We start from the raw sequence: 16,817 nt of genomic DNA on the forward strand, positions 1-16,817 counted from the left end.
GCTCTTTCCACTAAACCACGCTGCTTCCCGTGTTATTATATTGTACTCCCTCAAGCGCTTAGTACAGTGCTCTGCATCCAGTAAGCGCTCAACAAATACGATTGAATGAGTGAATGAATGTAAACGCGTTGTGTGCAGAGATTGTCACTTTTATTGCTGTATTGTACTTTCCCGAGTTCTTAGTACAGTGCTCTGCCCACAGTAAGCGCTTAATAAAAACGATTGAATGAATGAATGAATGAATGAATGAATGAACTAAGCATCTGGGAGAGATAAATACAGTAGAGTACTTTTTTTCCACAAAAACACCCAGGACATGTCACTGCCTTCCTTGAAAAAACTCCAGTGGTTGCCCATCCACGTCCACATCAAGCAAAAACTCTTCACCATTGCTTTTAATGCAGTCACTTTGTCCCCTCCTACTTCTTCTATATGTATAATTCTATTTATTCTAATGGTTTTGACACCTGTCTGCTTGTTTTGTTTTTTCTGTCTCCCCCTTCTAGACTGTGAGCCCGTTGTTGGGTAGGGATCGTCTCTAGATGTTGCCGACTTGGACTTCCCAAGCGCTTAGTACAGTGCTCTGCACACAGTAAGCGCTCCATAAATACGATTGAATGAATGAATGAATCTGTAATTTATTTATTTGTATTGATTTCTAGACTGTGAGCCCGTTGTTGGGTAGGTACTGTCTCTAGATGTTGCCGACTTGGACTTCCCAAGCGCTTAGTACAGTGCTCTGCACACAGTAAGCGCTCCATAAATACAACTGAATGAATGAATCTGTAATTTATTTATTTGTATTGATTTCTAGACTGTGAGCCCGTTGTTGGGTAGGGACTGTTGCTATATGTTGCCAACTTGTACTTCCCAAGCGCTTAGTCCTGTGCTCTGCACACAGTAAGCGCTCAATAAATACGATTGAATGAATGAATGATGTCTTGTTCCCCCCCCCCCCCCCCCCCCCCCCACCTAGATGGTAAACTCATTGTGGGCAGGGAAGTGCTCAATAAATAAGATTGAATGAATGTTTAGTTTAGAGGAGACGGTTAATGGACTGTGAGTCCCACATGGAACAGGGACTGTGTCCAACCTGACAACTTTATATCTAGCCCAGTGCTTAGTACAGTGCTCAGCACATAATAAACACTTAACAAATACTCTTACAAATAAATGCGATTGAATTAAATACCTTAAAATAAATAATGCTAATCAGGTCCCCCCACAAAGAGCTCCCAGTCTAAGTAGGAAGGAGAACAGGTATTGAATCCCTGTTTTGCAAAACAGAGAACCGGGGCACAGAGATGTTAAGTGATTTGCTCAAGGCCCTACAGCAAGAGCAGGAGCAGGGTTTAGAACCCAGGGCCTCGAATTCCCAGGCCCGTGCTCTTTCTACTAGGCCTCGCTGCTTCTGCGGTGTTTAGTACAGTGCTTCGCGTTCATTCATTCATTCAATCGTATTTATTGGGCGCTTCCTGTGTGCACAGCGCTGTATTAAGCGCTTGGGAAGTCCAAGTCGGCAACATCTAGAGACGGTCCCTACCCACCAACGGGCTCACAGTCTGGAAGGGGGAGACAGACAACAAAACAAAACATGGAGACAGGTGTCAAAATCGTCAGAACAAACAGAATTGAAGCTATATGCACATCATTAACAAAATAAGTCGTCAATATGTACAAGTAAAATAAACAGAGAAGCAGCGTGGCTCAGTGGAAAGAGCCCGGGCTTTGGAGTCAGAGGTCAGGGGTTCGAATCCAGGCTCCACCACAAGTCTGCTGCGTGACCCTGGGCAAGTCACTTCACTTCTCTGAGCCTCAGTTCCCTCATCTGTAAAAATGGGGATTAAGGCTGTGAGCCCAACGTGGGACAACTTGATCACATTGTATCCCCCCCCAGCGCTTAGAACAGTGCTTTGCACATAGTAAGCGCTCAACAAATGCCATTATTATTACTATTATTATAGAGTAATAAATCTGTACATATATGTATATACAAGTGCTGTGGGGAGGGGAAGGAGGTAGGGCAGAGTTGAGGGGGATGGGGAGGAGGAGTGGAAAATGAGGGCTGAGTGTGGGAAGGCCTCCTGGAGGAGGTGAGCGCTCAGTAGGGCCTTGAAGGGAGGAAGAGAGCTAGCTTGGCGGAGGGGCAGAGGGAGGCCATTCCAGGCCAGGGGGAGGACGTGGGCCGGGGGTCGATGGCGGGACAGGCGAGAACGAGGTACGGTGAGGAGGTCAGTGGCGGAGGAGCAGAGGGTGCGGGCTGGGCTGGAGAAGGACAGAAGGGAGGGGAGGGAGGAGGGGGCCAGGGGATGGATGGACAGCCTGGTATGTTTGGTTCTGTTCTCTGTCTCCCCCTTTTAGACTGTGAGCCCACTGTTGGGTAGGGTCTGTCTCTATGTGTTGCCAATTTGTACTTCCCAAGCGCTTAGTACAGTGCTCTGCACATAGTAAGCGCTCAATAAATACGATTGATTGATTGATTGATTGGTGACGGATCGGATGTGAGGGGTGAACGAGAGAGCCGAGTCGAGGATGACACCAAGGCTGCGGGCCTGTGAGACGGGAAGGATGGTAGTGCCGTCAACAGAGATGGGAAAGTCAGGGAGAGGGCCGGGTTTGGGAGGGAAGACAAGGAGCTCAGTCTTCGACATGTTGAGCTTTAGCCGGCGGGCAGACAACCACATGGAGATGTCCCGAAGGTACAGAGAAAGCACTTAACGCATGCCACAGTTAATAATGAAGAGGGATTATTACCTGGAGAAGCAGCGTGGCTCAACGGAAAGAGCCCGGGCTTTGGAGTCCGAGGTCATGGGTTCAAATCCCGGCTCCGCCAATTGTCAGCTGGGTGACTTTGGGCAAGTCACTTCCCTTCTCTGGGCCTCAGTTCCCTCATCTGCAAAATGGGGGTGAAGACTGGGAGCCCCCCGTGGGACCACCTGATCTCCTTGTATCCCCCCAGAGCTCAGAACAGTGCTTGGCACAGAGTAGGCGCTTAACAAATATTATTGTTGTTCTTGTTGGTGGAGGAGGAAGCTTCCGGTCCAGAAAGCGAGGTACGAGGAGGATGGAGGTGACGTCATCGCGCACAGAGGACGCGGTGGGCGGGGCCTCTTCATGACCACGCCCCTTTCCGCGTGGGCGGGGCCCCTTCGCGGAGTCATCCCCCCTCCGCCTTACCTCCTTCATTCATTCATTCATTCAATCGTATTTATTGAGCGCTTACCGTGTGCAGAGCACTGGACTAAGCGCTTGGGAAGGACAAGTTGGCAACATCTAGAGACGGTCCCTACCCAACAGCGGGCTCACAGTGTAGAGGGGGGAGACAGAGAACAAAACCAAACATATTAACAAAATAAAATAAATAGAATAGATAGGTACAAGTAAGATAAATAAATAAAAAGAGTAATAAATCTGTACGAACATACATACATATATACAGGTGCTGTGGGGAAGGGAAGGAGGTAAGATGGGGGGGATGGAGAAGGGGACGAGGGGGAGAGGAAGGAACGAAATGGGTGAGTGTGGGAGGGCCTCCTGGAGGAGGTGAGCTCTCAGTAGGACCTTGAAGGGAGGAAGAGAGCTAGCTTTGGGCGGGGGCTCTTCGTGACCACGCCCCTTCCGGTTGGGCGGGGCTTCTCTTGACGGGCCCGCCCTATGAGGCCAGAAGGGGGCTCGGGGGGGGCCGGCCCTCTTTCTGGCCACGCCCCTTCCTATTGGGGGCGGTCCTCCTGGCTGGCCCCGCCTTTGAGGCCAGTAGGGGGCGCTGTGGGCGGGACTCTTTCCTGGGCACGCCCCTTCCGGTTTAGGGTCCTCTCGGCGGGCTCCGCCTTTGAGGTCAGGAGGGGGCGCGCTGTGGGCGGGGGGCTCTGCCTGGCCACGCCCCTTCCGGTTGGGCGGGTCCTGTTGGCGGGCCCCGCCTACGAGGCCAGGAGGGGGCGCTGTGGGCGGGGGGGGGCTCTGTCTGGCCACGCCCCTTCCGGTTTGGGGTGGGGGGAGCGTGAGGTCGTCGCTTCCCGTGCTGGGGAAGGTGGGGGGGGGAACCCCGACGGCGCGGACCGACATGTTTTACCACGTGAGGAGGAGGAGGAGGAGGAGGGAGAGGAGGAGGAGGGAGAGGGGACACCATGGCGAGGGGGTCCGGGGGGGAGAGAGAGAGAGAGAAGGAAGGGGCACCGGGAGGGGGAGAGAAGGGAAGGGAAGCCCTGAAAAGGGGGCGTGGGGAGAGAGGAGGGGCAAGAAGGGGCACCCATCAGGGGGCACGGGGGGGGGGGGAGAGAGAGCGAGAGAGAAGGGGCGTCGTGAGGAAGGGGGCACAGGGGGGAGAGAGAAGGGTGGGCCATGAACAGGGGGCAGGGGGAGGGGGAAGGGAAGCCCTGTCAAGGGGGCGTGGGGAGGAGAGAGAAGGGTGGGCCATGAACAGGGGGCAGGGGGAGGGGGAAGGGAAGCCCTGTCAAGGGGGCGTGGGGAGAGAGGAGGGGCAAGAAGGGGCACCCATCAGGGGGCACGGGGGGGAGAGAGAGAGAGAGAGAGAGAGAAGGGGCGTCGTGAGGAAGGGGGCACAGGGGGGAGAGAGAAGGGAAGCCCTGGAAAGGGGACATGGGGAGAGGGAAGGGGGGCCGTGAGCAGGGGGCAGGGGGAGGGGGAAGGGAAGCCCTGGAAAGGGGGCGTGGGGAGAGAGGAGGAGGGGGCACGGGGGGCGGGGAGAGAAGGGAAGCCCTGAGGAGGGGGCGTGGGGAGCGAGAAGGGGCGCCGGGAGGAGGGGGCCCGGGGGGGAGAGGGAAGGGAAGCCCTGGAAAAGGGATATGGGGAGAGGGAAGGGGCACCGGGAGGAGGGGGCCGGGGGGTGGGGGGGCAGAAGGGAAGCCCTGAAAAGGGGGCGTGGGGAGAGAGGAGGAAGGGGCACCGTGAGGAGGGGGCACTGGGCGGGAGGGGGGAGAGAAGGGAAGCCCTGGAAAGGGGGCGTGGGGGAGATTGAAGGGGCACCGTGAGGGGGCACAGGGGGGAAGAGAAGGGAAGCCCTGAAAAGGGGGCGTGGGGAGAGAGGAGGGGCACCGTGAGGGGGGGGCACGGGGGTGGGGGGGAGAGAAGGGAAGCCCTGGAAAGGGGGCGTGGGGAGAGAGGAGGGACACCGGGAGGAGGGGGCATCGGGGGGGAGAGAGAAGGGAAGCCCTGGAAAAGGGACATGGGGAGAGGGAAGGGGGGCCGTGAGGAGGGGGCCCGGGGGGGAGGGAGAAGGGGCACTGTGAGGAGGGGGCACGGGGGGGGAGAGAAGGGAAGCCCTGAAAAGGGGGCGTGGGGAGAGAGGAGGGGGCACAGGGGGGGAGAGAGAAGGGAAGCCCTGGAAAAGGGACATGGGGAGAGGGAACGGGCACCGTGAGGAGGGGGCACGGGGGGGGGGGGACAGAAGGGGCACTGTGAGGAGGGGGCATGGGGGGGAGAAAAGGGAAGCCCTGCAAAGGGGGCATGGGGGAGATTGAAGGGGCACCGGGAGGAGGGGGGAGAGAAGGGAAGCCCTGAAAAGGGGGCGTGGGGAGAGAGGAGGGGCACCGGGAGGAGGGGGCCCGGGGGGGGGGGGAGAGAGAAGGGAAGCCCTGGAAAAGGGACATGGGGAGAGGGAAGGGGCACCGGGAGGAGGGGGCCCGGGGGGGAGGGAGAAGGGGCACTGTGAGGAGGGGGCACGGGGGGGAGAGAAGGGAAGCCCTGAAAAGGGGGCATGGGGGAGATTGAAGGGGCACCGGGAGGAGGGGGGGAGAGAAGGGAAGCCCTGAAAAGGGGGCGTGGGGAGGGGGTGGCCGGTTCTGGGGTGTCAGCACCACCGCCCGCTCCATCCGTCCGCCCGTCCATCCGTCCGCGGGTCGGTCTGAGCCCCGTCCATCCGTGTGCCCCCCCGCCCCCGCAGATCTCCCTGGAGCACGAGATCCTGCTGCACCCCCGATACTTCGGCCCCAACCTGCTCAACACCGTGAAGCAGAAGCTCTTCACCGAGGTGGAAGGCACCTGCACGGGGAAGTGAGTACGGGCACCGGACCGACGGACGGACACGGGACGGACGACGGACGGACGGACGGACATGGGACAGACGGAGAGACGGCCCCCAACCCGCGAAAGCTTTGCGCAGTCTGGCCCAAGCGCTTTGCCGAGGGCCTGGCCTGTGGTTTCTGGCCGTCGGTGCTCATTATTGAGCACCTGCTCTGAGTGTGTCTCAGTGGAAAGAGCTCAGAAGTCATCTGCTCACATCCCGGTTCCATCGCTTGTCAGCTGTGTGACCTTGGTCAAGTCACTTCATTAGCTCTGTGTGTGGCTCAGTGGAAGGAATCCGGCCTTTGGAGTCAGAAGTCATCCGTTCACATCCCGGCTCCATCGCTTGTCAGCTGTGTGACCTTGGTCAAGTCACTTCACTTGCTCTGTGCGTGGCTCAGCGGAAAGAGCCCGGGCTTTGGAGTCAGAAGTCATCCGTTCACATCCCGGCTCCATCGCTTGTCAGCTGCGTGACCTTGGGCAAGTCACTTCACTTCTCTGGGCCTCAGTGACCTCATCTGGAAACTGGGGATGAAGACTGCGAGCCCCACGTGGGACAACCTGATCACCTTGTAAACTCCTCAGCGCTTACAACAGTGCTTTGCACGTAGTAAACACTTAGTAAATGCCATTATTATTGTTACAGAGCACTGTACTAAGCACTTGGCAGAGTGCGGTAGAGTTAATAGACACGATATCTGCCCTTCGGGATCTCACAGCCTAGGGGAGAGTCTACAGTAGAGCGAACGTAGTTACAAGTCTTGAAATGAACAAATACGGGTTTAGAGTGTGATGAGGGGAGGGCTACCCCAGATTGGGGAACGGGTTACTCATTGCGCTTAGTACAGTGTCCTGCGCACGGTAAACATTCGGTATATATCACTGATTAACTGATCTCAGGCTAGCAGAGAACCTACTCGCTGTTCCTCAATCTTGTCCGTCTCGCCACCAACCCCTCATCTTACCTTTGGCCAGGAACTCCCTCCTCCTTAGAGGAGCAGCGTGGCTCAACGGAAAGAGCCCAGGCTAGGGAGTCAGAGGTCACGGGTTCAAATCCCGGCTCTGCCACTTGTCGACTATGTGACTTTGGGCAAGTCACCTCACTTCTCTGGGCCTCAGTGACCTCCTCTGTAAAATGGGGATGAAGACTGTGAGCCCCCCGTGGGACAACCTGATCATGCTGTGACCTCCCTAGCGCTTGGAACAGTGCTTTGCCCATAGTAAGCGCTTAATAAATACCGTTATTATCATTATTAAAAGACCACCACTCTCCCACCTTCGAATCACATCTCCAGTAGACTCTCCCCAATTAAGCCCTCATTTCCTCTACTACCTCTCCCTTCTGCGTTGCACTTGGACTGCTTTGTTAATCCCGCAGCATTTGTGTACGTATCACTAATTTATTTATATTGTTTCTCCCTCTAAGGGGTAGGGGGGAGCTCCTTGCCGTCGAGGAACATGTCTATCAGTTGTGTTGTAATCTCATCGTTATCGGTGATTCTCACCAGGGGTATTTATTAATTGAAAGCTAGGTGCAGGCAAAAGGAAGGCATTTCAAGGCAAAGGGGACGTTCTTGCTGAGGTATTATTTATTGTGACATTTGTTGAGTGCTTACTATGTGCCAGGCACCGTGCTAAGCGCCGGGATCGATCCAAGCTAATCAGGTTGGACGCAGTCACTGTCCCACGTGGGGCTCACAGTTCGAGCCCCCAGTTTACAGATGAGGAAACTGACGCCCAGAGGAAGTGAAGCGACTTGCTCAGGGTCACGCGGGAGACATGTGGCAGAGCCAGGGTTAAGACTCAGGTCCTTGGGAGTCCAGAGTCTGTGCTTTCTCCATTAGGCCATGCTGCTTATCATTTTTTTTAATGGTATTTGTTAGGCGCTTATTATATTCCAGGTACCGTACGAAGCCCTGAGGTCGATATAAGCCAATCAGATTGGACACAGTCTCTGTCCATCATGGGGCTCACAGTCTTAATCCCCATTTTACCTCGCCCCCTCCTCCCTCCCCTCCCTTCTCTCCTTCTCCAGCCCAGCCCGCACCCTCCGCTCCTCTGCCGCTAACCTCCTCACCGGGCCTCGTTCTCGCCTGTCCCGCCATCGACCCCCGGCCCACGTCCTCCCCCGGGCCTGGAATGCCCCCAATCCCTCTGCTCATCCGCCAAGCTAGCTCTCTTCCTCCCTTCAAGGCCCTGCTGAGAGCTCACCTCCTCCAGGAGGCCTTCCCACACTGAGCCCCTTCCCTCCTCTCCCCCTCGTCCCCCTCTCCATCCCCCCCATCTTACCTCCTTCCCTTCCCCACAGCGCCTGTATATATGTATATGTGTTTGTACATATTTATTTATTTATTTTACTTGTACATATCTATTCTATTTATTTAATTTTGTTGGTATGTTTGGTTTTGTTCTCTGTCTCCCCCTTCTAGACTGTGAGCCGGGACTGTCTCTATGTGTTGCCGACTTGCACTTCCCAAGCGCTTAGTCCAGTGCTCTGCACACAGTAAGCGCTCAATAAATACGATTGATTGATTGATTTCACAGATGAGGTAACTGAGGCATAGAGAAGTAGGGCAAGTGACTTGCCCGGGGTCACGCACCAGAAAAGTGCAGAGAACCCAGGTCCCAGGACTGTGCTCCGGCCCCCATCCTTCCCCTGGCCCGGGATGCCCTCCCTCCACGCATCCGCCAAGCTAGCTCTCTTCCTCCCTTAAAAAGCCCTACTGAGAGCTCATCTCCTCCAGGAGACCTTTTTTTTTAAGAAAATGGCATTTATTAAGCGCTTACTATGTGCAAAGCACTGTTCTAAGCGAGGCCTCCCCAGACTGAGCCCCCTTTTTCCTCTCCTCCCCATCCCCCCCGCCCCACTTCCTTCCCCTCCCCACAGCACTTGTATATATTTGTACAAGATTTACTACTCTATTTATTATACTTGTACATATTTACTATTTTATTTTGTTGTTAACGATATGCATATAGCTATAATCGTATTTGTTCTGACGATTTTGACACCTGTCTCCAATGTTTTGTTTTGCTGTCTGTCTCCCCCTTCTAGACTGTGAGCTCGTTGTTGGGTAGGGACCCTCTCTACGTGTTGCTGACTTGACTATGTTTATTTTACTTGTACAGATTTACTACTCTATCTATTATACTTGTACATATTTACTATTTTATTATGTTGTTAACGATATGCATATAGCTATAATCGTATTTGTTCTGACGATTTTGACACCTGTCTCCATGTTTTGTTTTGTTGTCTGTCTCCCCCTTCTAGACTCTGAGCTCGCTGTTGGGTAGGGACCTTCTCTATGTGTTGCCGACTTGACTCTATTTATTTTACTTGTACATATTTACTATTCTATTTTGTTAACGATATGCATATAGCTATAATCCTATTTGTTCTGACGATTTTGGCAACTGTCTACATGTTTGGTTTTGTTGTCTGTCTCCCCCTTCTAGACTGTGAGCTCGTTGTTGGGTAGGGACCGTCTCTAGGTAATGATAATAATAATAAAAATGATAGCATTTATTAAGCGCTTACTATGTGCAAAGCACTGTTCTAAGCGCTGGGGGGTCACAAGGTGATCAGGTTGTCCCATGGGGGGCTCACAGTCTTCATCCCCATTTTACAGATGAGGGAACTGAGGCCCAGAGAAGTTAAGTGACTTGCCCAGAGTCACACAGCTGGCGATTGGCAGAGCCGGGATTTGAACCCACGACCTCTGACTCCAAAGCCCGGGCTGTTTCCACTGAGCCACGCTGCTTCTCTAATAATAATAATTTTGGTATTTGTTTATTACAAGGTGATCAGGTTGCCCCACGTGGGGCTCACAGTCTTTAATCTCCATTTTACAGATAAGGTAACTGAGGCCCAGAGAAGTGAAGTGACTTGCCCAGTGTCACACAGCAGACATGTGGCAGAGCCAGGATTCGAACCCATGACCTCTGACTCCAAAGCCCGGGCTCTCTCCACTGAGCCACGCTCCTTCTCAGCTCTTAATCCCCATTTTAGACGTTGCCGACTCGGACATCCCAAGCGCTAAGTCCAGTGCTCTGCACACAGTAAGCGCCCAATAAATGCGATTGAATGAATGAATTGCTTGGCTCATAGTAAACGCTGAACAAATCCAGCCCTTAGAGCAGTGCTAGGCACTTAATAAGCGCTTCGCAAATCATCATCATCATCAATCGCGTTTATTGAGCGCTTCCCATGTGCAGAGCACTGTACTAAGCGCTTGGGAAGTACAAATTGGCAACACAAAGAGACAGTCCCTACCCGACAGCGGGCTCCCAGTCTAAAAGGGGAAGACAGAGAACAAAACCAAACGTACTAACAAAGTAAAATAAATAGAATAGATATGTACAAGTAAAATAGAGTAATAAATATGTACAGACATATAGACATATATACAGGTGCTGTGGGGAAGGGAAGGGAGGGGCTCAGTCTGGGAAGGCCTCCTGGAGGAGGTGAGCTCTCAGTAGGGCCTCATCGTCATCCAGCCGGCCACGCCGCTTCTTCTCAGGGTAGGGACTGTCTCTATGTGATGCCAATTTGTACTTCCCAAGCGCTTAGTACAGTGCTCTGCACATAGTAAGCGCTCAATAGATACGATTGATTGATTGATTGATTCTCACCGCCCGTCCCCACCCTCGCCTTCCCCCGCCCAACCGAACAACCCGCGCCCTCGCCCAGGTACGGCTTTGTGATCGCAGTCACCACCATCGATAACATCGGGGCCGGGGTGATCCAGCCGGGCAGGGGCTTCGTGCTCTACCCTGTCAAGTACAAAGCTATCGTCTTCAGGCCCTTCAAGGGGGAGGTCGTGGACGCCGTCGTGACTCAGGTCAACAAGGTGAGGGCCGAGAAAGATGGGGAGTGGGGGGAACTAGGGCCGACTTCGGGGGCGGATCATCCGGCTCGGCGCGGGGGGAAACTGGGAAGGAGGGTAGGGCTGACTCGATTCCCCGTTCTCCCGTAGGTGGGCCTCTTCACGGAGATCGGGCCCATGTCCTGCTTCATCTCTCGGCATGTGAGTCGGGATGGGGGACGGAGCGGAACCGGAGCCTCCCGGGCCCTTTGGGTTGGGGGGGAAAGGAGACGATTTCCATTTCCTGACACCCGCCGCCTTGACTTTTACAGAGAGCCAACGCGGGCCTCTCCTAAAGCCATTTTGTGCCTCAGATCCGCTTCGGGCAGTCGCTCCCCTGGTCCACCGGTAAATTCTAGGAGATGGAGGTCAAGACGGGAGCAGAACCTTCTGGTCCCTTCCTGTCCAATCAATCAATCAATCGATCGTATTTATTGAGCGCCTACTATGTGCAGAGCACTGTACCAAGCGCTTGGGAAGTACAAATTGGCAACATATACAGTCCCTACCCAACAGTGGGCTCACAGTCTAAAAGACTTTCCCTTCCTCCCCTCTCCCCCATCCACCTGCCCAGCCCCTCAAAGGCGGGTCGGTCCGTAGCCAGTGTTACGCCCACCCACTGCCATTAATCATTTTAATTTCGCTTCCAGTCTATACCCTCTGAGATGGAGTTTGATCCTAATTCGAACCCCCCGTGTTACAAGACTGTGGATGAGGTAAGAGAGGGGGAAGAAGTGGGAGGAAAGAAGGAATCCGATGAATGGATGGAAAAAGAGAGGCAAATATGGCTAGTCATGGCAGTCGTGACATTAACTTTATTAATGATTGTTAAAGCGCTTACCGTGTGCCACGATCTCACCGTAGGACCTTGGGCAAATCACTTCTCTGTGCCTCGGTTCCCTCATTTGCAAAACAGGGTTCAGTGCCCATTCTCCTGCCTTCTTGAACTGTGAGCCCCATTTGGAGACCTGATTATCTTTATTTTTTTTTTTTTAAGGTTTCTGTTAAACGTTTATTATGTGACAGGCACCGGGGGAAACACAACCTAAAATCAGGTTGGACGCAGTCCCCGCCCCACACGGGGCTCACCGCCTTAGTCCCCATTTTACGGATGAGGTAACGTGAGGCCCAGAAAAGCGAAATGACTTGGCCACGGTCACGCAGCAGTCAAGCGCTGGAGCCCGGGATTAGAACCCAGGTCCCCTCTGACTCCCAGGGCCGTGCTCTACCCATTAGGCCACGCCGCTTCTCGATTTATCGAGTGCTTGCTGTGGGCCGAACAAGGGTTTTGGTAGGTTACAGTAAAATTAGACAAGACCCTGCCTCACAAGAGAAACGCGACCCCATTTCCATGCCCACGAGGAGCTTCCACCTTTCATCTGGGCCCCCTCCTTCCTCTCCCCCTCCCCATTCCCCCCGCTCTACCTCCTTCCCCTCCCCACAGCACCTGTATATGTGTTTGTACAATTTTATTTTACTTATTATTTTTACTTTATTTATTTTACTTACTTTATTTTACTTATTATTTTACTTATTTATTTTTATTTTATTTTATTTTACTCTATTTTACTTGTGCATGTTTACTATTCAATTTTTTTTTTTGATGGCATTTATTAAGCGCTTACTATGTGCAAAGCACCATTCTAAGCGCTGGGGAGGTTACAAGGTGATCAGGTTGTCCCACATGGGGCTCACAGTCTTCACCCCCATTTTCCAGATGAGATAACTGAAGCCCAGAGAAGTTAAATGACTTGCCCAAAGTCACCCAGCTGACAAGTGGCAGAGCCGGGATTTGAACCCATGACCTCTGACTCCAAAGCCCGGGCTCTTTCCACTGAGCCACGCTGCTTCTCTTCCTCTTTTGTTAATGATGTGCATCTAGCTGTGACTGTGACTTTTAGACTGTGAGCCCACTGTTGGGTAGGGACTGTCTCTATATGTTGCCAATTTGTCCTTCCCCAGCGCTTAGTCCAGTGCTCTGCACATAGTAAGCGCTCAATAAATACGATTGATGATGATGATCTAGCTCTACTTCTATTTATTCTGACGACTTGACACCTGTCCACATGTTTTGTCGTCTGTCTCCCCCTTCTAGCCTGTGAGCCCGCTGTCGGGGAGGGACCGTCTCTCTATGTGTTGCCGACTCGTACTTCCCAAGCGCTTAGCCCAGTGCTCTGCACACAGTACGCGCTCAATAAATACGACTGAATGAATGAGTGAATGAATCCGGGGATCTAACCCGTTGCTACTATTAAGGGAAAGCTTCTTAACTCCCCTCCGTCCCCCGACCTCAGGACATCGTGATTCAGCAGGATGATGAGATCCGCCTGAAGATCGTGGGGACCCGGGTGGACAAGAATGACATCGTAAGTCCCTGTCCTCCTCCTCCCCTCCCCGGGGCCTCGCCGGCCCGGGCAACAGCAAAGGAGAGGGCCATTATTCCATAAATTAAGGAAAAAGGCCTCTGTTTTTGCCGGAATAATTGGGATTTCAGGTGAAAGATCTTTGCAGAACAATCTGGATCAGTTCTCCTCGGCCACACCTTCCTAGGATGTAGTCCACAACTCCCTTAACTCCTTGTGAATATTTAGAGACTATGAAGAGAATTATGACGACTTGCTCGCCGTGTGCAGACTTCTCCGTTACCTGCACCGAGCGATAACTGGCTTTAGTCGGCTTGTAAATCCGTTATCAAGCACGCTATATTGAAATAGATTGTTTTAGATGGGAGGCATCTCTGGTCTTCGTCAGTACTAATTTCCCACTGTTGGGTAGGGACTGTCTCTATAGGTTGCCAATTTGTCCTTCCCAAGCGCTTAGTCCAGTGCTCTGCACACAGGAAGCGCTCAATAAATACGATTGATGATGATGATGACGGCCGTCCTTGGGATACCCGTATCCCGTCTCTTGGGAATCGGGGCAGAGGATGTCGCCCGGGGTAACCGTCGGAGTCTCCCGTCAAGAAAGATGGACGAGCTTCCCTCCTGAGGCTTCGGGTTTTAATCTTGGGAAATAGCGGACCCGAGGTCTTAGACGTGGCACTGTGGGTACGCTCTGGCCTCATTTTCTCCCCCCTTTGTCTCGTAGTTTGCAATCGGCTCCCTCATGGACGACTACCTGGGTAAGTCCTTATCTGGGCCGGGCGAGGGATGGGTCTCGATGACAGATGCCTTAAATGCCTTGGAGAACCAGCGTGGCTCAGTGGAAAGAGTCAGGGGTCATGGGTTCCAATCCCAGCTTCGCCAGTTGTCAGCTGGGTGACTTCGGGCAAGTCACTCCACTTCTCTGGGCCTCAGTGACCCCATCTGAAAAATGGGGATGACGACTGTGAGCCCCCCGTGGGACACCCCGATCACCTTGGGACCTCCCCGGCGCTTAGAAGCAGCGCGGCTCGGTGGAAAGAGCCCGTGCTTGGGAGTCAGAGGTCATGGGTTCTAATCCCGGCTCCCCCACATGTCTGCTGTGTGACCTTGGGCAAGTCACTTCACTTCTCTGGGCCTCAGTTACCTCATATGGAAAAAGGGGATTAAGACCGGGAGCCCCACGTGGGACAACCTGATCACCTTGTATCCTCCACAGCACTCAGAACAGAGCTTTGCACATAGTAGGCACTCAATAAATGCCATGAAAAATAGCATCAATATAAATAATTAGAATTATAGCTATATAAGCACTTAACAAATGCCATCATTATTATTATTATTAGAAGAACAGTGCTTTGCACATAGTAAGCGCCTAATAAATGCCATCAGTATTATTGAAGGCTCTGATCTCCCCACGTGCAGTTTTATGTCCGCAGGGGTGCGGAAGCAATGCCCTGAGGACCTGCTACTGCTCGGGGTTCGGGATTGAATCTTTTCCCTTTCCCTTTCCCTCTCTCCCCATAGGCCTCGTGAGCTGAGGGATCATTTCCTTCAGGCTCCGTTCGGCTCGACAGCCGGGCGCGATTCATTTGTGGCTCCCCGGAAGAGACGGGTGTTGCTGCTGTTGGGAAGACAAAGGAGGGTCATGGGAACCTTGCTTTCCGTGCCCTTACCGCTTCAGTTCTGGACTCTCCAGACTCGGTGGACTTTTGCCATCTCGTTTTCTTGATAAAGTGGCTCTCGTGAAAATGGTAGTCTGAGCTTTGGTTTCTGGGGGGGTCCTGCTCGGAAGGGGGACCACGTGCCACGTGCATCTGCCTGCACTTTGGGGGCTGTCCGGGCAGCTGGGGAGCCATGCCTGACTCTTTTGTGCAGGGACAAAATCTTTTTAATTCCCCTCAGGTCTAGGCTAGCTTTCCCATTCCTGGTGTTTTTCCCCCTCTGTTTCCTTCCAGTGAGCCTCTTGGCAAAGACACTCAACCCCCCTCTGTAGCCAGGAGCAAGGTCTCTTCAGCATGGCTCAATCATCATCATCATCATCAATCGTATTTATTGAGCGCTTACTGTGTGCAGAGCACTGTACTAAGCGCTTGGGACGTACAAATTGGCAACATCTAGAGACAGTCCCTACCCAACAGTGGGCTCACAGTCTAAAAGGGGGAGACAGACAACAAAACCAAACATACTAACAAAATAAAATAAATAGAATAGATATGGACAAATAAAATAGAGTAATAAATATGTACAAACATATATACATAGATACAGGTGCTGTGGGGAAGGGAAGGAGGTAAGATGGGGGGATGGAGAGGGGCGAGGTGGGGAGGAAGGAAGGGGCTCAGTCTGGGAAGGCCTCCTGGAGGAGGTGAGCTCTCAGCAGGGCCTTGAAGGGAGGAAGAGAGCTCTTGTTACAAGTTACAAGTCTTGAAACGAACAAATGTGGGTTTACAGTGTGATGAGAGGAGGGCTCCCCCAGATTGGGGAACGGGTTACTCATTGCGCTTAGTACAGTGTCCTGCACACGGTAAACATTCGATAAATACCACCGATTAACTGCTCTCAGGCTAGCAGAGGACCTACTCACTGTACCTCGATCTTGTCCACCTCGCCACCGACCCCTCGTCTTACCTTTGGCCAGGAACTCCCTCCTCCTTAGAGGAGCAGCGTGGCTCAACGGAAAGAGCCCGGGCTTGGGAGTCAGAGGTCGTGGGTTCTAATCCCGGCTCCGCCACTTGTCAGCTGGGTGACTTTGGGCAAGTCACTTCACTTCTCTGGGCCTCAGTGACCTCATCTTAAAATGGGGATGAAGACTGGGAGCCCCACGTGGGACAACCTGATTACCTTGTATCCTCCCCAGCGCTTAGAACAGTGCTTTGCACATGGTAAGTGCCTAACAAATGCCATCATTATAATTATTATTATTATTCCCACTGGCCCACCACGCTGCCATTACAACACGAGTTCCTTAGCCGTACCCAGCTCCCTCCTGCTAACGTCTAACCAAGTCCCTAACGTCTAGTCAAGCTCGTTGTGGGCCGGGAACGTGTTTGACGTTATATTGTAGAGAAGCAGCGTGGCTCAGTGGAAAGAGCGCGGGCTTGGGGGTCAGAGGTCATGGGTTCTAATGCCAACTCCGCCACTTGTCAGCTGTGTGACTCTGGACAAGTCACTTCACTGTGCCTCAATTCCCTCACCTGTAAAATGGGGATGAAGACTGTACGTGGGACAACCTCAGAAAGCTGTCTCTCCGACCCGACTTCGAAGTCTCACTTATGAGAAGCAGTGTGGCTCAGAACGAGCATGGGCTATGAAGTCAGAGGTCATGGGTTCAAATCGCGGCTCCGCCACTCGTCAGCTGTGTGACTTTGGGCAAGTCACTTCTCTGTGCCTCGGTTCCCTCATCTGTAAAATGGAGATGAAGACTGTGAGCCCCCCGTTGGACAACCTGATCACCTTGTAACCTCCCCAGCGCTTAGAACAGTGCTTTGCACATAGTAAGCGCTTAATAAATGCCATCATTATTATTAGTAACTTGCATTCCCCCGTGTTTAGAACCATGCTTTGCACA

The 16,817-nt window shown here is 53.0% G+C and overlaps 1 protein-coding gene across 1 annotated transcript; it reads left to right on the plus strand.

The window, feature by feature from the left end:
* The first annotated feature begins 3,986 nt into the window (after window positions 1-3,986).
* POLR2G (RNA polymerase II subunit G) lies at window positions 3,987-14,999 on the plus strand. Its single transcript, XM_038764466.1, has 8 exons — window positions 3,987-4,072; window positions 5,900-6,009; window positions 10,712-10,871; window positions 10,998-11,048; window positions 11,537-11,602; window positions 13,181-13,252; window positions 13,974-14,007; window positions 14,774-14,999. Exons 1-8 carry the CDS (start codon window positions 4,061-4,063, stop codon window positions 14,785-14,787), a joined length of 519 nt encoding a protein of 172 aa, XP_038620394.1. The 5' UTR covers window positions 3,987-4,060; the 3' UTR covers window positions 14,788-14,999.
* Window positions 15,000-16,817: the final 1,818 nt, after the last annotated feature.

This window comes from Tachyglossus aculeatus, chromosome 22, assembly GCF_015852505.1.
Source record: "Tachyglossus aculeatus isolate mTacAcu1 chromosome 22, mTacAcu1.pri, whole genome shotgun sequence".
Lineage (NCBI taxonomy): Eukaryota > Metazoa > Chordata > Mammalia > Monotremata > Tachyglossidae > Tachyglossus > Tachyglossus aculeatus.